This window comes from Thunnus thynnus, chromosome 13 (genome assembly GCF_963924715.1).
Source record: "Thunnus thynnus chromosome 13, fThuThy2.1, whole genome shotgun sequence".
Taxonomy (NCBI): Eukaryota; Metazoa; Chordata; class Actinopteri; order Scombriformes; family Scombridae; genus Thunnus; species Thunnus thynnus.
In genome coordinates this window covers 8,860,845-8,882,985 of record NC_089529.1, presented here as the reverse complement: position 1 = coordinate 8,882,985, position 22,141 = coordinate 8,860,845, and the positions used below count along the sequence as shown (strand labels likewise).

General features: G+C 39.3%; 1 protein-coding gene across 1 annotated transcript in view; it reads right to left on the bottom strand.

The window, feature by feature from the left end:
• LOC137195361 (roundabout homolog 2-like) overlaps positions 1 to 22,141 on the bottom strand; it is an 82,094-nt gene that overhangs the window by 10,120 nt on the left and 49,833 nt on the right. The window contains exons 7-20 of the mRNA XM_067607637.1: positions 21,309 to 21,320; positions 20,662 to 20,786; positions 19,256 to 19,427; positions 14,728 to 14,933; positions 12,776 to 12,857; positions 12,492 to 12,657; positions 11,794 to 11,960; positions 11,582 to 11,703; positions 9,485 to 9,716; positions 4,211 to 4,335; positions 3,951 to 4,122; positions 2,615 to 2,791; positions 1,454 to 1,480; positions 1,234 to 1,273 (exon numbers count right to left, since the gene is read on the bottom strand). Of these exons, the coding sequence (XP_067463738.1) occupies positions 1,234 to 1,273; positions 1,454 to 1,480; positions 2,615 to 2,791; positions 3,951 to 4,122; positions 4,211 to 4,335; positions 9,485 to 9,716; positions 11,582 to 11,703; positions 11,794 to 11,960; positions 12,492 to 12,657; positions 12,776 to 12,857; positions 14,728 to 14,933; positions 19,256 to 19,427; positions 20,662 to 20,786; positions 21,309 to 21,320 (1,825 nt within the window). The remainder of the gene's footprint in view (positions 1 to 1,233; positions 1,274 to 1,453; positions 1,481 to 2,614; positions 2,792 to 3,950; positions 4,123 to 4,210; positions 4,336 to 9,484; positions 9,717 to 11,581; positions 11,704 to 11,793; positions 11,961 to 12,491; positions 12,658 to 12,775; positions 12,858 to 14,727; positions 14,934 to 19,255; positions 19,428 to 20,661; positions 20,787 to 21,308; positions 21,321 to 22,141) is intronic.

Here is a 22,141-nt window from a genome sequence, read left to right as displayed (position 1 = left end):
ATTTTAAATTGAGAATCATGGACAGCCTCTGGCAGAGCAGCTTCACTGCTGCACCGTCTCCATGGCAACAGAGACAGCAAAAGCCCATTAGGTGGTTTAGGAAAGCTACCGTGTCATTTTGTCTCAGTGAAATACAGCGGTCATGAATACAGGCTTTGACTTCAAAGTAGGGAAGTTGTGGGCGGCAATTCAGGAGGAAAAAAAGACAATTTACTACCACTTCGTATCAGCTGCTGTAAAAATGGCAAAACATCCACTTGCCTCATGCATCCTGTTCGCATATGTTTACTTAATGTGCTACCACACAGTGAATTTTCCACTATGCCTGATTCACCAAATGCCAAGGGAATTGTTCACAGCTGACTTGGTGATGGCTCAAAGGTGTTCAAACAATTACGTCAATAATTTCCATTTTAGAATACACAAGCATATACATACATTTACATACATTTACTTAGAAACAAACGCCAACACCAATACAAGGACACATGTGTATAAACACACAAAATAGCTCGGCAAGAAACTGTTTATTTTTAGTTCATTATTTGCAACATTTGTTCTGGCTCTGGGCTTATCTGCTTGCTTAGGTGTGACAAAAAGGAAAGAGGGAACAGGGAGGAATAAAAAAGAAGAGGGGCCTTCATTCTTTTCTTTTCTGCAAAGCAAATTTGCCTCTTTCTCTTGTTGTTTCAGGACAATTTGATGCCCAGTGGATACAAGGGCAGGCTTCATTTTGGGCATTTTAAGCAGGCAGGAAATGCTCATGGTCGCCGAGTGGAGTGTCAAGGTCCAGCACTTTGTTGTTCCATCCCCACATACGACCCATCATTGTGTACTGTATGCCAAGCTTTTGAAACAGCACATTCATCACCTCTCCCCTCCTCCCACGACCTCTCACTCTGCCAGCAACCTTAGATGAACTGAGAGAGAGCCAGTAAATACAACAGCGGCCCACCTGCATTAATTGGTAGCACTCACTTCAAAGGAGTGATTAATGATTTCATCAAGTATACATTAGTGCAAATCACACACTGATATGAGGAAGCAGGGGGAATATTAGAACATGTATGCAAATTCTATTCATCATGAAAGAACTCCTTATTTCAGGTATTATAATGAGCTCTTGTCATTGAGAAGGCACACTGAGCATTGCGCTGTGTGGTACTGAAATGTCAGTGGGAAAGCTCTAGTTGTAGGTTTCTTCTTTTTTTATAAGTTAATTTAAATTCTCACCTTCCATTTCTGATCAGACCTCTGTCTCTTTGGAATGTAACTTGTAGAGGAAAGAGAGAGGACAGAGAAAAAAAAAAGAAGAATCACATTGCAATCATTTTGTCTGAAAATATGCAGTACCACCATCAATTTAAAAGAATGATATATTACCGCTGTCAAGAATGAAGGCAGCTAAATTACTGTGATATTTTAATATATAATGCACAATGTAAAGGCATACCTGCACGAGTAAAGGTGAAGGACTGAACTGCAATTTAAAAAGACAGGGAGAGTGGTCATATTAAAAGGCAAATAACATGTCTTAAATCATAAGTACATCATCATCAACATCTCCATCATGAAATCATGGCCAGGTGTGAAAATATGGATCGGGTCCTTTCATCTTTGCTTTGTTTGTTCATCTGTCACTGGTGGCATGTCGGCACGGAGCAGATTTTAATGAAACTTGGGGGATGATGCATCTAACCACTGCATTTCAGCATGTTCTGAATTACACTGATTGCCCTTAGGGATACTGTTCAAATGAAGGTGACACATTTGACCCATTTTTCCCTGAGGAACCTTCATCATTTTACTTATTTATATTCCAAAATACAAAATTGGTGCATGGCTGTTGACTTAAAGAAGAAAAAGGAAAAAGAGGTTTATTCTGAAATAATATTATTTGACAAATGTGACACCTCAAAGCAAAAGTAATTTATATTGCAATCAAATATTTGATGAAGTTAGTGGTTAACTTTGACATGTAAAGTAAAATAAAAGACATTTAAAAAGAAATCTCAGAATATTTAAGATTCTTAACCATCCCTGTAAAAAATTGCAATATTTTTTCTTAAATGGAAATGTGATGTTTTGGAATTAAATTCCTCAATTTATTTTGAGAGAAAGGATCAGAGCAGCAGCACTCAATCATGTAAATCCCCATTGAATTAGGAAATCACTGCGGTCTCTCCCCAAGTCACCACAATGAAAGCTGCAATACACATTATGATAATGGCACACAGCTATATGCTTGACTCACAGAGGGATAAAAGAATATTTCATACCTAAACCTAGACGTGCCTCGTGTTAATGTGCAAACAACACCAGCCATGGTCTGATAATGGAAGGGGATGTTAAATTACTTATCTCGCATGAATGTATTAGAGTGTTGAGGTACGGTGCTGATGGAACTCAGCACAGTTGATGCACATCAGTGCACAGTGAATTAAAGTAAATAGGGCCTATTTCCATCTGTGCTGAATATATTTCCTTTGTTCTGTATTTTAGCCAGCTCAAATGGAGTCACATCTGTGCTGACATCAGTTTTCATTGGAGAGAGAGACCTACTGTGCTTTGAGATTCTATGTTGATGCAGAACCATGTAAATTGATTTTTTTACCTGCATAGTTGCTGAGTCCCTTCCTCTTTTTTCTCCTCCAGTACAGCCAGGCACTGAAGCCCATGAGGACAATCCAGCAGGCCCCTCCCAAACCAGCAATGAAGGCTGGCTGCTTCACCACGTCTGAGATGCTATTGTTGCCTTCCGATCCCGTCATTACGTCCCTTAGTTCTGCACCTGGGGGCCCCACACGCAAATACACATACACAAGAAAAGAAACATATGAATGGTTGAATGTAAATTTAAACACACGTGAACGAACAAATTATTATATTTCAATAGGCTCTGTATTTAAATCATTTTGAATAAAAATGAAATAAAGCCAAATCTTGTTTCCTTTCTGGCTCTCAAGTTACAACAAAACATATAAATGAAGCAAATGAAGAACAAAGAAATGTACAAGAAATGTAAATAAATATCTGATAAAAGATGACAATGTGAATTAAAAAAACACATTCCCAATATTATTTGTCTAGTTTGGTTAAATCACCAGGCAACTATTTAAAGAGGAGAGGATCTATTGTTCAGGCCAAAATATACACTTTAAAAATAAAATCAAGTCAGCGGGGAACATGAATCAAACATCAAGACACATGGGTCACAGGAATCGCCAAAATATGAGACCATGAATAAATGAAAACAAAACAAAAAAAAAACAACACACAGGCAACTGTGTAAAAGCAAAAAAACAGCATCAGTGCATCCAATATGTAGGCAGAGTTAATCAATTCAGCAGTGCACTTATCAACTTGAGCTGCAAGACACGAGATTGACAGAGCAGCTCTGACAGAGTTTGATTTTCTGTTGCAGTTACTGTGCTGTGAAATTAGATTCACAGTCTCCAGCAGGAAACCCCCTCCCATCATTAAGCTTCAGTCCACGGGCCTGTGTTTCCCTCTCTCTGTGCGTTAAGGGTGTTATTATCAGTCAAAAGTCACAGATGAAGAGCATCTGGCCTGGGCTCCAATATTGATTCTGGGCTTATATACTCTGAGCATCCTTTAGCTATTTGATAAGATGTGATAGGCTGATAAGCTCCTACAAAAACACTGTCTACTTTGTTAGCACCAGCTGCCCACATATTGAAGAGGATTATTGATATGGCTAACAGTACTTGGCACAGTGTTACCAGACACTACACTTAATGAACTGCTATTGATTTCTCAGTAGACGTCTGTGTTGTAAAGCGCAATCTTCTTTCTTCAAGTGCGATAAATTGATAAATCATTTTTTCAGACCCCCCCCCCCCAGTCTGTGATGGAGACCTTGGTCCCCCATTATGAGGTCATTTTATTTGACTTCACGTTTGGTGTATGTGTGTGTGTGAGTGGATTACCCAAGATGATGAGCTGGGGTTTGCTCTTGACCCCCACCCCTGCGCTGGTGCCTGCAGCTACCTCCACACGGTACTGCACTCCAGCCTGCAGACCCCCGACAACCACTGAACGGATGGTTGCATCCACAGACTTATTGACATGAAACCGAGTTTCGTTGGCCAAACACCAGATCTGACAAAGACAGACACGCCAGACAGAATTCATTGTAATGCCACACAGTATATTACGAAAGTGCATCAGGTACAGGGCTTGAGTCTACCTTGTACTCCTGGATGATGCCGTTCTGTTGGTCTGAGGGGGGAGGGTCCCATGACACGCTGATGGACGTGCTGTTATGGCTCCCTACTGTCAACACCGACACTTGCTGCGGAGGCGCACTGGGTGCTGATGGTTGGTCGTGGGGGGTGTGAAAATATTAAAGAAACAAAGGAAATACAAGAAAAATAGAATAAAATGAATGAAATAGAATAAATTGTTTTGACCAGAAAAAGGAGTGTCTCCAGTTTTTTTTTTTTATCATGTTACAGAAGGATTTGTCTCACCCACTACCTCAATTCATATTCACACAGCAGGTATTTTCTAAGCCAGCGTGGCAGATGGCACTTCATCTCAATTTCATATCTTAATGGTAAGTTTTTTGTATAACTGGGAGGCACTGAGACCTAAAAAATGCATAATTTTTCCATGATATTGACTTTAATATTTCCTTACTTTACTGGCATCCTCAATTATACACACTATGCATTTGAGGTCCAAATTGTGCTTTACTAATTGCACAAATAATAACCATTCCAAGCAGACCAGCAAGTCTTTATACTGAATGAGTCCTCTGCCAAGAAACTCACATCACTTCCATAATGGATTACCACCATTACAACTACATATAAATGCTTCTAAAGTAGCTGCATTCAATTTTGCATATCTTATCTGAATGAAAATGGTAAATGTCCATGTACTACAATGAGCATTTGGAGATTGTTTGTTGACAGAAATGTGGTGCTATGCCTCACGGTGCCAAATTCAAGCTCCCTCCCTAATGCGTCATTTCTTAAATGTACCAGCCTGACCTGCATGGACAGATCATAGATTTAAAGAGACTGCAGGCAGTAGGAGGCATACACCATGTCTATGCAACTGAGCAAACCATCATCTCTCACTGGATGGACCACACAACAGCTCTGGGCACATAGTTCCCCACTATTCTCATTAAAACCATCATTATGTTCTGACTGAGTGGATGAAATAACTACTTTGAACCCAATTAAGGAGCTGCAAAATAATAATGCTATCTGCAGTGGATCCATGTAAGCAAGGCATTCATATCCACAGCAGTGCGGAGAAGCTGAAGCAGGTGGGCCATGACGGGATTGTCTTGTTTGCCACCTGGTCAGACAGCAACATGGTTACTGTGACTTGAATTCTCCAGATGGGCTTGGTTCTGTAAATGGCTGGAGAGAAATGCAATGAACATCTCTCACTGAGGCAAAAGCAAGCAAGGCTTGTATGATGTGAGTAATAAAGCCAGGCCCTCCTAAGAGTAAAAGTGTCTGTGCCGGTCCTGAAGCTGACTTCTGCCTTCTTTTTTTTTTTTTTTTTGAGTTGGAAAGATGAAGCAAACCTCCCTTTATGATGTTACTTGTGTTCAAAAGAGATGCTCTAAGCAGGTAAGACATGTCGGCACAATATTTGACAGTCTGGCAGTACAAAGGAATTAAATCTGCCGTATGAGATGCATTTTTTTTTTATTACATTTAACAAATTGACTCAACCCAGTTTGTGGATATCTATATTCAGCCATTTAGACTCTATTGACTTTCTGAAGCAATTACTGTTGAACCAACTTTTCACAAATGTACTGTCACACTGTTGTGATGACTCAACTGTTCAGAGAGCAAATCACTTATTTAATGACAGGCTAACCCAATATAAAACTCAAGAAATGATCCTACACTCATGATATATTTAAGTTGAGGTTCCATTTGGCATAAACACACATGACCCCAACTCTATGTTCAAAACAACCACTAACCAGAAAAAATGCAGGTAGACTGTAGTGGAAGGAAGTCGGTCGTTTAAATCATTTGGATCACTATTCAACATTCTTAAAAAACAAGACTCTTCCTGTGTGGTTCTTTGGTTCAGCATTTTTACAGCAATCCATTGTGTTTTTAGTGATAAATTCACAAAATTAAATCATAAAGTGTATTAAGGAAAAAACTAACAAACTTAATAAACAGACTTTATAAAACTTAAGCCAGGAATCGTTTATCACTTATCTTTTTGATCTGATTTTCAGAAAGAAAAAAGTACATGGGCTCAAAGCTGTTTGATAGCCAAGCTGCAATATCCACATGTTGGTGTTTTGCACTAGCACATGAGCACATGAACACAGAACAATAGCTATGGTTAACACTGAAATTGGTTTATTAGAGGACTGCGCATCTGGATTGTCACCACAATCCTTAGGCTTTGATCAAAAGCTGTCTATCTACTGTTCTTTTTAAAAATATATTTGCAACAAAAAGAGGCAGTAGAAAACTTACATTCATCTGTGGTTGCATTGCATTTAAGTGATAATTTCGAATTTTCTTTGTTCCATCTGTCAAACATTGCTGTGCGACATCCTGAATACGGTTCCAGCAAGAAAGAATGAAATGTGCAAGACTGTATACATATGCTTGCTGCCACATACAGTTCCCACAAGGCATCAGTAAACAGTCAGCTGCATAATTTAGCCTCAGTATAGAATATCAGCAACCACATATTGTATGTGGAAAAGAGTGGGATGAAAAATAATAAAATAAAAGGGCAGCAAAATGGGAGAAGCGACTGACAGAAATCTTGCCAAGCATAGTGACCAGTTGACCACGTTGATCACCAGAATATGCATCCAGTTTTACCTAGTTCTTCACATCACTACCATGTATAAAATATATAAATATAACTATATATGGATGATTTGGGGTTAGCTACTGTGAGTGCACTTTGTATGAGCAAGCAAGCCACAGTTTGCTGCTTCAGCAGACTGATGAGACTTGCCCTGTCAGTTAAAGTTTTACATTAGGAGAAGAAAGGAACCATTACGGGTAGTTCTGCAATTTCCGTATGTACGAGAGCAATCCCTGAGGATGAATAATGACTTCAGTACCAGTAATGACTCAGGGTAACATTACAATAAATGATCACAACAGCATAAAAGGTCAAAGAGCATGTTCTTAGTAATGTGACTAATACTGATTTCAAGACTGATGAACACAGCAGCTAGAAAATAGAACTTTAAAGCAATTAATGCTCCTGATGTCTGTGGGAATGTGTGTATTTGCACTCACAACTGTGCAATTAAACAAAAGGCTCTTAAGCTGCTTAATGTCCTGCTATACACAAGTGGTAAACATAACCTGTTATGCTAATGAGGCCATCAATTAAGCTAATTAATGCATGAATTAGCAAACATCTCTATGTTAACATACCTGTCCCCATATAACACATGTATAATGTAAAATAAGCTCTATCTGGTAGGGTCAGAGAGTTCTGTTCAACACCGGATGGCCTTATCTTTCTTCTTCACTGCCCCTCCTGCCCCAGTCTCATAATAGCAGTATATCCTCATAATAACAACTACTGCTGCCTGGGACTTATCATAGCATTTCATTGGATTTGCCATAGGTTGAAAGCCTGAGGATCCTGTGGATGACAATGATGACGGTGACGTTACAGAACCTACAGTATATACCACATTGCTCTCACAGACAACTCACTGAATGCTAGGAGAACCATTAATCTTGATACACAATTTTTCCCTGGCTATAGTGAGAGACATCATCTGTTTTGACCTCCGAGACCCCTTAGATGCCCTCTGCTAGGCTTTCACAAAGGCAGTGACACATTCCCTATCTGCCTTTGATGAATAACGAGTGTTTTCCCTCATAATTCTGCAGTGCATCATATTTCCTGCTCTAGAGTATTGGTGGATCAAGCCAATTTTTCCTGTACCATGATGCCTTTTTTCCAGGATCCCAAGAAACTAGAGCCTCTACCCTAGACTGCAAAGACCTCCAGTTACCCTGTGTGGCCATTTTAATTGGGCTCCAGCGAAGCGAATTTCTCTTTCTCCACCAGTTGTATTCCCTGTTCATATCCTCCTACTGGGAAGAAGATGCAGCACTGTGATCCTCTCATATATCCCTCTCATGCTGTGGGTTGAAGTTTTCTTTTATATTAATGGCCTCATCATGACTTGCTCTCAGTACACAGTCCAGCTTATGCGGCACCTGACCAGGGTAGGGTCTATAATAAACTACATAAAGAGGTCCTTGCCCTCCTCACCTAGCCAGCAGGCATTGTACCTGGATGTGGAGAGGCCAGTCTTGTTTTCCACACTATACAACAGCTAACACAACATTTTTGAATCAAGCATTAAAGTTTATTCTTGACCTTTGACATACTATAGTAGTCTGACAAAACAATCCTAACCCAAGGGCCATTGACTTGATCAGTGGGTGGACTTTGCTCAGTTGTTATGGAAATTGATCTGTTATGATCATCATCCATAGCGCACTTCTCAGAATAAGCTAGTAAGGAGACCATTGAGTTGGGATTGTCAAATTAATATTTCCAAGGTCAAGAATGAACTATCAAACTTAATTCATAGGCTGAGAAGTGCTAAGAATGATAAAATCATAAATCAACAGATCCAACTCCATGAATCTTTAAGCAAAATCCATCTGCTCATAGATTTTTGATATGGGTAAAAGCTCCGGACAAAGCTAGTGAGTAGACTATGAGTTATAATTGTGAGAACTTTTTATGTGGTTTACATTACATTTTTGAGAGCCTGTAAAAGAGGTGTTGATTCAACTATTGTTCATTTTTAAGGTTACAAATTTGCATTAAATTATATTGAAAGTTGTATATTTTACAAATAAAAAATCTGCAACAAATGGTATTATTTTACATTAATTTGTGTCACAAACAGTTGACTCAAGAAGAACCAGTAGCCGATCAATTGAGCTACCAGACAGGAGGACAAGGAGAGGACCAAGCATTCTTATCACCAATAAAACTCTGAGTGTGTGTGTCTATGTGTGCATTAGTGAAGCAGGGATCATATCATGCAGGTCTGGTATTGGTGTGTGACGGAGACATGGCAGCAGGGGTCCGCAGAGGAGCAGTGAGAGATTTGAGCTTATGTCAAAGGAGACAGTTTCTGCCCTCCCCTTCTGCCCACCAACCCACAGAGGCCCAGGCTTGTCACAGACCCCCACTGCGCTGTCTGGGAGACCTGTTTTCACACACAGGGGACGTGGCACTGCAGCAGTATGCGTGCATGGGTGGGTGTACTTAAAATGCCATTATCCATTACTATCTAGACAGGAAGCTATTACTGGAGGCAGCTAAATATAAAAGTAGGTAGAATCATTTACACAAATGCATCTGCTCATGCGTAAGATACTGAATCTTACATCATTCTTGCAGCATAAAGTAGGCTGAGAAATTGATTTTCATCAGAAATGTGCACTCATTTGTCGCTTACCTTCCTCCATGGTGCGTGCTGTCATGGACTCACTGTCTGCACCCTGGAACTCATTGAAGTATGGCCGCACTTTAATCTCATACACAATGCCTTTCTTCAGACCAGAGAGCGTCATGTCTCTCTCTGAGGCGACCTTCAAGTCCTGTATCTGCCATGGCCCTGGGGAAGGTAGCCCTGATGTCTGCCGATACAGAACGCGGTAACCTTGAATAAACTGGGATGGATTCTCTACCTGAGAAAAGAGGAGAAGAGAGTGGGATGAATGCATACTGCACAGTAATGATGTGGGAGGTGTCATACATCTGTGTGTAAACTGCTTTGGAGCATTCAGTTTGTGCCCTCTGTCAGTGACAATGCACGCTTAGTTAATCATATGGTTTAATTAGCAGCAGAGAAGCAAGAGGCCACATGGAGAGAGTTGTTGTGAATATGTCACAGCTGAACAGTACGCCTGGGTCAGAAAACCTCAGCACAGTTTGAACTCAAAATACTGGATCAAAAAAAAGTCAGAATTTTTTTTCATTTCTTTTTTCCCCCCCAGTTTTGCTGGTATATTTCAGGGGAAGAGTAAAATATGTGACAGGTAGAACTCATAGTAATGGCTTGTGAACAAGGGCAGAAGCAAGAAAAGGCTTTTACAAGTGATATAAAGCAGCTGTTTATTATCAGACAAGTCCAAATATATTAGGATTGATCTCTTCTCTTTCTCTCTCTCTCTAACTTTGTAGTCTCATTCTGCATGACATTAATAAAATGATTTGTGAATCTAAAAGCCTTATAAACAGAGGTGCACCTCCAGCCACTTTTTGTTCTGCTATGTTTCTTGAAATAGAATTTATGTGGCTGAAGCAATAAATCAAAATACAGTATGCTCATCTATGTTCACCCTCCACTTGTCTTAGAGGACAAAATTAATCAAGACCTACTGTAATGTACTTACTGCATACTTTTATTGCCATTCAATGTGATTAAATGCAATCTTGTTTTATTCTCAAATCATATCTGTCTTGTCATTATCATAAAGTTCAATTTTCCACATACAATAGCTATGCCAAGTTATACCAAGTTGCTGTAACACATGATGCAACAAACATATATCTTACAAATACAATTGCAGAGTCACAGATACTTTACTATATATGTGTACATTAGTCATTAGTCTAGTCATTAGTCTGTCACACAAATCCTGTTTTTCAGTATTGTTCTGATACAGAAACTTTGCAGATCTGTGATCTTTGATAAAAGGATAAGATTTGAGATCAAGATGAAGTCTAGAATAAGGGTTACTATTACAAGGGTTACTTAGTTGAGCATCTCTGTTTTGTCATCTGACATTTAGCTGAGTATCAAACTGTCCAATTAAAATTTACTGAAATATTTAATCCAAAATGGGAAATGTACATCTGTGCAACTGTCCCCACAGGACATACAGCGGGACACAAAGACAAAGACAACAGTGCACATAAACCCCTTTAATACAGAAACTTCTGTTTGACATTGGGTAATGAATGAATGTTCTTCTCGCCAATGGAGCCAGGTAAATAAATAATGTGCACATACCCCTTCAGATCAACCACAGACACAGGTTTATCCTGTCACTGTGTCAGTCTGAAAACAGCATTAGAGCACATGGTTGTCATACTGACAAGCATGAAATAGCAGACTAGTGTAAGCACATCGTAGGTGTGTCATTAACCTACAGCAGCAGACAGAAGGGACACCTTGCCAACAGACAGAAATAACATTTCACAGATAAAAGGCTGACTGCAAACTGCCTCCAGAAGTGACACATGTATGTATTTGTCCTGGACAGACACATTAGTCTTGATCCCTGCATCGTCTCAAACTATTCTAAATTGAAGAAGCGTCAGCTGTTCAGACTATGAATGTGTAGCCTCTCCCACAATGTTTACTCTGTGTGTGTGTGTGTGTGTGTGTGTGTGTGTGTGAACTAATCTGAAACACTGTGACATGCCAAGTATAAAGTTCTAAAACAAGCTTAGACAAAATTTGTTTTGTTCCTCTGAAGGTAATGGTAACATAACTGCTATAAACCACAGTAAAACACAATATTTTTCAAATGTTATGAGTACTCACAGTCCATGTGACCTGCACTGAAGTGGAACTAAGGACTACGGGGTTATGCATGCTGACCACCACATCTCCTAACTCCTTCTGCACGCGACGGTGGTCCACTCCCTGTGCTGTGGGACTAATGTCTGGGAGAGAGAAAGAAGGGCAGGCATGTAGAGTGAAATAGTGATGCTTATCAGTAAGAATCCATTACAATCCATTGTTTTTTTCTGTACCTTGTGTCCGGACAGGCTCAGACATGGGGCTGGGGTCCCCGAGCCCTTGAGCATTGACTGCCCTGATGATGAACAGGTAGACAGTATTGGGTCGTAGGTCCTTGACTGTGAACTCGGTGGTCTTCACATGGTCTGCCACTGTCTGCCAGCTGTTGCTCACTGACTGACTGTAGAGAGAGCATGAAAACATGTAATTAGATAGGAGGAATCTCAATCATTGCTGTAGAAGAAATCTGTAGTTTATTTGGAGCTACAATGGTGGGCAATGCTCCTAGAGACTGGGAGCAAAAATCACATGTCACACAGTAATGACATGCTATGCTCTCTGAAATCTTTTGAGATTCTTCCTGTCATCATAATTAAAGAGTAATCAGAGCAACAATGATGGAACATCCTACGCTTTTGTAGTCCTTTCTATTAGTCAATGATTTAGTAAGGAGAGAAAAAAGCAAATTCTCATGTGCCAATCATATTCTGCTTGATGTGAGTCTTTATTTGCCGAACCATTCAAATATTTAAATACCAGAAACAAATGTCATTCTTGTAAAATACAGTAAAATATAAATATACATATAAATATAAATATAAATATAAATGTTCTGGCTTGCTTGAATGCCCACAGAAACCCCCACATCTGTTACTGCCATGAAAGTTCGGGGTCACTAAATGTAGCTTGAGGCCATAGGTCACAGACATACCCAAAGGCCTCAATGACATAGGAGGACACTGGGGAACCCGCCTCTGGCCCCAGTTCCCATGACAACGAGATACTGCTCTTGGTAACATCAGTGACCTCTGGCTTGGAGGGCGGCCCTGGGAGGGCCGTCACATTGTGAGACATGAAGTCTACGAGATCAGGGGCGTCTGACAAAGAAAATGTAAAGAGACAAAAATGAATGACTGCAAAAGCAAAGCAGCATTATGCTTTGTGTGAATATTGTGGTGTTCATTTTTCATATTAATTGTTTCTACTGAAGCAGACCTCTGACATCCAAGTAGGCACTCCATGAGGTTTCTCCACTGGAGCTGGTAGCAACACAGGTGTACAACCCCGAGTCAGACATCTATGGAAGACAGATTATATTATCATAAATGGTGAAACAAGCTCTTATTTCATCTGCAGTATGGCAACATTAACTATTATAATGATTGCAGATAGTTAAAATAGTTAGGTGAAGCTGTCTCTGTTTTCCCCTCATCCAAATCACAAACAATACAGCTCTCAGACTGTGCTCTGTTGCTATGTTAGACTGAATCTAATAGCCTTTGTGACTCTGATCCCAGATGGTTTCTACAAGCTCTTACGTCAGCCTGGGCTTTTGAAGGAGGTTTGCAGCTAGTAGTACAGTAAAAATGCATTAACCTCCACTGGCCTGCATTTGGCTCGAGAAAAGCCCGAGAGTGGATGAGAGAAAACTTTAACACTGGCCAATGAAAAAAAGAGCCCAGTAAGAGCTTACATTAATTTTCTTAATTGATTCCCTCCAATAATAGTCACCCTCCATTCCCAGAGCCATCAACATTACCATCATCAGTGCTGACACAGGAAATAAGAGATATGACAATCTATTTTATATTGGCAATACCTTAGGAGCCACTGACAAATATGCTATCTCTCAAGAGAGAGCAGACGAGAGAGTGACACAGGCAGAGCACTTTGACACTGTGACAGGAAACTGTATATTGCAGTTCTTCCATTATATTACCCTCTTTAGACTCCTTTCACTAGTTCCTGTCCTTGAGTCCTTGGGTCTAACTGCTGCCTCAGAGATTCGGACTAAATAGCAACGTTTAACGTCTTATAAAATCAATACTCGCTATTCATCTTTTAAAAGCAACCTGACTACACTTGTCCATTTGAATTACATTCAGCTGACATCAGCTGGCAGACAAGATAATTTCTTTTTTTCTCTTTCACATGCAATAGAAGGATGTGACGTACAGACGCAAAGAACTCAAATAATAAACATATTTGTTTCAGTTCTTTGAATGTGAAATACATTTATATCTGTCATCCTATATATCTTTTTTAATCATAGTTGTTTTCATAGACAGTGAAAGGTAGACAATCAAAAGTCCCTCCTACTGAAGGTGAAACATTGCAATGCAGTGTGGATGAATGTAGTTTGAATGTTCTGTGTCAGTATAGTGTATACTGTACATGCATAACTTGAAGGTTAGTAGAACCTTTAATGTGCGCACAATATGATTGTTTGCAGGCAAACATCTACAGGAGACTGAACTGATGACGGGCTGAATAGAAAATGGCTTTATTTTCATTTCGGGGCAAAATATTCTCTCAAACATTAATTAACAATCCTTTGTTTTTATTAATTAATCCTTCGGTCCTGATAGATCTACTGCCAGGGGACCTTGATTGCTGCAATCGCCTACTTCATGTATGGCAAAAAGATAGCAAATCTTGGTCAAAGATTCTGTACTTCAGCAGGTCTTGCTCTTGTGCTTGTTGTCACATGGTTTGCCCAGGAAGACTTAGCTTAAAGGATAATTCTGGTTGATTACAACTCTTATCTTATTTTTGTGATTTTGGCCATCATTGCTATCAGTAATAAGATTGTACCTATTACTTTAATTGCTGAGATCTGGGAATGCAGTAATACAAAAAATGAAGAATCTGATAGAGCTGTCAGGTTTAAAACACAGAGGCTTGCTGCTCATTCCTTTCCCCATCAGATTTCACTTTTGCAATATTGCCTTCTTCCAAGATCTCAGCAATTACTTTGGTATGCACAATATTAACAAAACCAATAATAATTGCCAAAACTACAAACATAAAACCAAAATTGTAATAATCTGCAATTATCCTTTAATGGTATCTGACCAGGAAGCCATTTTGCCACCTAATGCTACAGGTAAAATGCCACATGTTAACCCCTATGTATATGCATCTCACTGTAATCTACTATAACTCACCCTGGTATTCTGGATCTGAAGGCTGCCGTGCTCCAGCAGGGAAAACCGCGGGTCTTTTCCAAGCAGACTGGCCCCGTTCTTTCGCCAAGTGACCGTAGGCTCTGGGTCCCCTGATGCCTGACACCTAAGTAGGGTCACACCTCCCAGTGCCTGCGTTTGGTTGGATGGGCCCTGCCGGATGATTGGTGGGGGACGGTCCTTCAGGGCTAAGGATAATAATCAAGGAACAAGTGTTATTATTTGAACACATTTCTAGCACTGTAATTTTGATGTCATGGTGTCAGTGTGAAACAATGACTGTATTCCAACCAGTTCGATGTTGCCTGATTTGTGGATAAAAAATTTAAAAAAACACGCACAAAAAAAAAAAATTGACCTTATCACAAGGTGTTAATTTGTGATTGCAGTAATTGCAGACCCAATATGTTAGGGTTCAACCTGATGGATCTATTGTGAGAGGAAGTGACTGTTTTTGAGCCTTTTCCACAGTAGGGCAGTGTGCTCATGGCACTGCGTCACACCTTTGAGCTTTAATTACTAGGTAAGGATTAACGATGCTTCACCCGTGGTGCTAATTACCATACCTTCTTTATAACACCTCTCAACACATTCATGCCTGTCCTCTCTCTTCCTAACCTCCCCCCCCCCCACACCCCCACCTCACATACACACACACACACACACGCACACACACGCACACACAAAACTAAACTCTGAATTAGCATGCAAAGCAGAACAACAATACATTGCTTTTAAAGCTTTTTAAAGCATGTTATATCATCCAGAAAACAGTCCCTGCACTCTGCAACAGTAATTTCTAGAGTGTTGAATCTCTCTAGGCCTTGTAACAACCCCCCGCTTCCAATTTCCTCACTGCTGCTCTCCACTGTTATCAGGTCTGTCTCCATTCGTACAAGTGTTTACAGCAGGTTCCCCCTGCCTTATCTTTTATCGCACCTCCTTCAGCACAATGAGGAACACAGCAGCTCAAGCAGTGTAGCAGACAAATCAGGTACAACTAGGAGCAGTACAGTGTACAGTAAGCAGAACCACATGCAATATGTCAGTTGTTATAGAGGCTGAATTGTTTGCATTATGTGGCAATATTAACATCATCTACACTGTGTTGTTGTCAAGCATTTACTGGGATTTGACTGATATGACATAGTGTTATGAGCATGAAATTAAAAGAAATCATTCATTACAATGTATTTATTTAGTCAGTTTTCAATTTAAATACTGGCCGCCTTCTCAATGCATGTTTTACAAACCTATGTTCACCAAAGAAACAAAAATAGATAGCGACAGTATGAGGGATTATGAACAATGTTTAGGCTGCAACACTAAGCAAAATACACAGCAGGATCAGCGACAGTTGGGTAACTGTGGTGGGAGGGAGGCGGGTGATCCCTCACATTTTATTAGGACAAATCCAAATAACCATCTGGAAATTTCAACGTTTCAGTTTTTCTTTTGTGGTGTCAGGTTGGTCTGGTATACCTGCAGAGTCAAAACAGTCTATTTCTACTAAGATTAGTCTTTATTATGGCTAAAGATAGACAGTCTTGTTTTGGAAAACATTACAGCTATCATTACCCCAAGTGATTAGAGAGCCAACATCAACATCATATTGCTGTTCCCGATTTAGCCTGAAGTCCTGTAAGAAATGCAATCATATGCTCCAGCTTTAGTGACAAAGGTAAGAACAGAATGTTGCTTTTTAAGGTTGTTCATCACTTATGATTACTACCAGGCTACTATTCAGGCTACAAAATAAACTGAATTGTTTTAAGTTTGCATACAAATGGATGTTAGGAGACCTAATTACTAACTTTATGGCTGCCGCTTAGTGAATGTTGTTTATTAAAACATTAATTACATGAGTCTGCCTAATAAACACATCCATTTCTACAAACACCACTAAACCACTGCTCAAAACAAGAGTTGAAAGATAGAGCTTCAGGTTTGTACTCTTTGATCAGCCACATTAGCCTCCAGGCATTCTCACTGTCTGTGGGAATCCGTCAGAGAGGTTGAAGCCATACTAAGCCAAAAATCTATCTTTTGAGTATCCATTATTCACTACATATACACTTGAATTATGGCTTTAAAAATGTGTATCTTGCTCCTACATGAATTACAATAGATTGTATTGTTTCACATCCATAGAAACTTCTCAAACCACCTCTCAGTGTATCTGAATGTTCAGTAGGATCTAAACATTTTTCAGCAAATATGGCTAAAAATACGGCCTCACTTTCAGTCCTCACACACAACCTTCTTGAGCATGGCCTTAGAGTGCATGACTCCTTTTCTAATCAGGATTGCTTCATCAAGTTGAAGCAAGTGCCATTATCTCAAGTCTGACTGAATAATTAGTACACCTGTCAATCACACATCCAAAGCAATGCCCAGGTTGGAGCACTAGTCCATATCTGAGCCCTCATAAGGTTTTCTTCCAGCTAATTGTCCATTCTTAAGTAATGCTAGAAAAGGCACTGAGCAAGCTTCCAAAACTCCACTTGACATCATGCCAACATTCTATCCATCTATGTTTACAACCATCAATCAACCACATTTCCCCCATCCCTTGTGCTCTATACCAAACATTTTGATATTGATCCATTTCCTCTGAGTGACAGAACAGGAGTCATTTCCTCTCCAAAAAACACTAACAGATGTTAATTCAATAATGTGTGGGAGAAGCAGCCAAGAAACAAAAGGAGAGTGGGGCATCAACAGCTTTGAGCTGGCAGCGGCTCACCACTTAGTGCTGACATTAAAGCTTCGTCGAAAAAAGTGCAAAGTGTCTCTCCATCAAGGAGACAGTTTTATTTTACACAATTTCAGTTTTTTTAGACCATTCAAATTCACCACAGTGAGGTGATAATGAAAAGAATCATTGTGGGTGACTGGCTTTTAGAACATACATATGCCTCTTTGGCAATTTAAGTGTGGGCAAACAAATAGCCTTCAGTATAAAGGATTCAATGTTTTACTAGGTCACAACAATGCTGCAAGCTTATGTATGTGTGTTTTGCATGATTTTAAAGCCTACTATATGGAACAGAATTGGGATCATAAGTACTATAGCTGTGTATCACCATATCTAAATGTGTGAAAACCTTTTGTATGAATACATTCAAATGTGTGAATGTGTACAAAGCTTCAATATTAATAAGACAATAAGTGATTAATTGAAATTAATCACAGCAGATTGTGCAATTAATTAGATTTTTTTTAATCCATTGACAGCCCTAATAAAAATAATGTTAATGTGCTTACAACATGAAAACGATTTGGTTGCTAACATTAGGTACAATGATTCAACAACGTTGGTCATAGACTTCAAAAAATACAATATCATACAATATAGGTTTAGGGGAGGCTTATCTAGAGTGGAGGTTAGCCGTTAGCTCCGGTGTTAGCCATTAGCTGCGCTAGCTGTTAGCTCAAATAGCACCAGGGATCATGAGGAATATACACGGTTCTGCCATGTTTCACTTCAGTGAGTGGGACTATGCCGTCAGAGCTCTGGTCAAGAACTGAAATTTTTTTAATGATTCTAATGATTCAGTACACAGAAAAGAACTGCTGTATACACCACTAGCAATCTACCCCTTGGCAGACTGCGGGAAAAAACTGCTAGAAAGGCTCACCCCCCCAGGCTCCGTGATTGGATAGTAAAATGATATGTTAATCAGAGCATCCCCATTGGCTATCCAGGAGGAAGCGTCAAATGTGGGACAAAAGAACTTGTACCTGTACGTTTGATTTGTCCTCGTAGATTTGATTTGTACCTGTAAACTTGGGATTCACACATACAATTGAGTTCTGTGTGAACGTTTTTCACCCACAAACAGATAAGTGTGTAACTGCAAACCCGATGTGTAACTGCAAATCTTTGTACAAATCTTTATGCACATACACATAAAAATTATACCTGTGAATCTTTTTCATTTGTTGACAAAACGTCATGCATAGCTACAGATCTTCTTACAGACTGAAGAATTAAATCTATTGGTTCAGATATATTTTTACACATTCAAACATTTGAATTCATTTGATCAAAATATTACACACGTGTACATGTGTTGTACACATTCACATATTTGAAAGTATTCATACAAAATGTTTTCACACGTTCAGATATGGTGATACTCAGCTAGAATACTTATGACCCTAATTTTATTCCATATCTCTCCAGATGATACTGTGGAGGGAAAAAATAATGGCTTCAATCTGGTGGTATTACCAATGTATTGAACCATGCAATCATGCAATAGTGCTTTGAGTAGTTACTAATATTGTACATGTACCTCCCTGATGTATAATGTACCTAACAGGGCGTAAAAATGGAATGTAAGTAAAAAAAATGTTTCAACATAATTGTTATTGGTGCACTATATGGCTGTTAAATCACATAACTACGAAAATAAGTCTTTATGTTTTAGTATACTGTATAGGAACACATTTCTTTTGTTGCTGTGTGCAGATGGGGCGTGTGTGCTTGTGCATCCAGCCTTACCGTCTGCTACCTCAAGCTGGGCTTTGGCCATGATGCTGCCTGCGACAGTGAGGGCCTGGCAGATATAATACCCTGCATCAGAGCGTTGCACTGCCGAAATGGTCAACTCTCCATTCATGGACACAGACACACGGCTGTCTCCCTGTGTTGGCTGGTTGGGAAACAGAAGATCCTAAAGGGAGTGAAAGTGGGAAGAAATGTAAATAAAATGGAATGACATACTTGCTTGGTGGTCCAAATGTATTAAATCTAGCGACTGGAACCTCCCTTAAATTTGATGAGAAGTTGTTTTTTTTTCCTTTTCTTTCTTTTTGACAACTATATTTTTTGTCTGAATGTGAGGAATTCAAGGCATTGGTCTCCAGCTGTAATCTGAATATTGTAACTTCAACAGTTCAGTTGTTTTGAGCATATATTATATCTTCACATACAAACTTCTCCTCTGCTTTAAAGAGATCATTTGGACTAATATTGCACATACAGTATCCTTCATATTTCCAGCTGCTCTCTTGGTTAAAAAAAAATCAAGAACTAATATGGAATTGCTTGGCTACTGAGTAGTTAAATCATATTTTTCTGACAGGGTTCTGCGTAACTCATCTGTGTTGTACCCCAAGGATCAATTTTAAGACCCATCCTTTTTTTGGTCAGGTAACAAACGATATACATTCTTATTTTATGCAGATGATAATCATTTATATCCTCCTGTCCATAAATAATACCTAAAACTATAACTATAACTAAATTATTTTGCCAAAATTAAGTTTTGAAAATTAAAAATGTCTCAATGCAAGACTGAGTTTACTGTATTTTATCTTTTACCAACACAACTGACTTTAATCACTACTGGGTTCAAGACATGCCTTCAATATACAGTACTTACATATTTCAGTAATTATGTGTACAATTCAGTTAGAAAAGTGGGTCTCTTTCCTACTAGGACTGAATAGCAGTTTACCCCCAGAGTGATAATCCTGCTGTGATAACCTGCAGTCATTGTCATGAAATTGAGGCATCAGCGTTATCCGTTTCTGCACCCCAAGCAGACAAACTGATGGGCAGGAAAGGACATTAGGCTGCTTTCATTATGTCTAATGACTCTAATGCAGCACATGACATTGTTTCTTTGCTAAGTGAATTGGCTGGTCAGACTGGTGTAGATTGATGATAAATGACCACTTCATTATCTGTATGTGGCACAGAACCACACACAGTGTCACCCTGGTTTGATCCATTTAGTCTGACTTTTATATTTCAGATATTTTACTGTGGATGCTGCTGCACAATTTATGTCTGTTTAGCAAGAAGGGCGAAAAAAGAAATGATAAATAATTAATTCCCCATCATGCACACATACTTAAGGACACACATAAACAAGTACATTATGTCCAAATCAGTATCCTCACCTGACTACCCTCTCGTTGCCAGAAGATGGTGGGCTGAGGTTTGCCCCTGGTCTCACAGGGAAAGGTAGCCGTTCGTCCTTGAGCAACAATCTGGTCTCGGGGTTGCACCACAAACTGGGGTGCCTCTGAGGTTGAAGGTCAAATAAACCACAATAGTAGACACATTTGCAGAGTATTCCAAAGCGTGTGTTACAGGAGGGCTACTTTGAAGGAAAATGCTTAGCCTGAATATCCAGCGGTAAGCTAGCAGGTTCATGCACTGGGTGTGTGTTATTTGTTGAAGAACTATTTCTTGACTATGCCAATCACTCAAGCCATTCATCCAGCGGCCAAAACATCAGAATGAATGATATCCGGTACTGTAATTAGCAGGGTGCCATAATGTCCTTCTCTATTCAAGTTTTTGAATTAAGGCACATCAACCACATGTGGACCCGCACATTGAAAGAAGTGAGGTGGTAAATCCACTGTTTTTACAAAAGACCACCAGGGGAAGTCAAGGGTTGATAGTAACAATGTAAATATGCATGTCCAATATTAGTTTGATGAATGTGTTGGTGGAATGCCACAACAATACATGCATACATGTGTGTGATTAAAAACAGAAAGAGAGCAACGCATGCACAATGGGATCAGCTCTTACTTACCAACGGGGCGAGCTGGTGACACAACAATGGTGTGGGTGAGATTAACGCACAACACAGAGAGAAGGAGAGCAGAGGAGTAGAACAGAGGGACAGGAAAAAAAAGAATGAAAATCAGAAATGAATGAGATGGAGTTGGGTTTCCATCCATGAAGTTCGGGAGGGGGAGAGGGTGGAGCTCAGTCACCAAAGCAGGTGACAGCATGGGCCTTGAGGAAATGGCACCTTGGTAACAATAAGGGGAAAGGGTAACCCAATGCCAAAAACCACTGGCCGAAGTGATTTATATGTAATGCTTTACTTATGTCACAAAAATAACACATTCACACAGTTAAGAGATCTGTTTTTATATCAAGGTGTCTCATGTAAATGAAGCAACCCTTTGACAAGGGCAGGTTTAGAACAGATTCAATTAAATTGATTAAATACAGCAAAATATAATTATATGGAAATTTACATCATTGACTGCCGCCATCTCGTTTATTACTTTTGTTGCACCTACAATATCTCCTCTTATCAGCTCAATTTAATTAAAAACATAATATCACAGCTAGTGAGTAAATATAACAACACTAACACCTAATTTATTTTTTTAGATCTGTGTTAACTCACAATACATTTCTTAAATATTTCACTCAAGCACAAGCATAAATCTGGCTTAATATAACAAATCACTCTTGAGTGACTCCAACACCAATCTTAAAATTGGGTCAGAACATCTTTTCAAGACAATAATGCAGTTCATGAATGAATAATAGAACAAGAATATGAATTTTTTACACAAAGTATATATTAAAAGAAGGAATAGAAAGTTAATGTTATGTGATCTATGATGT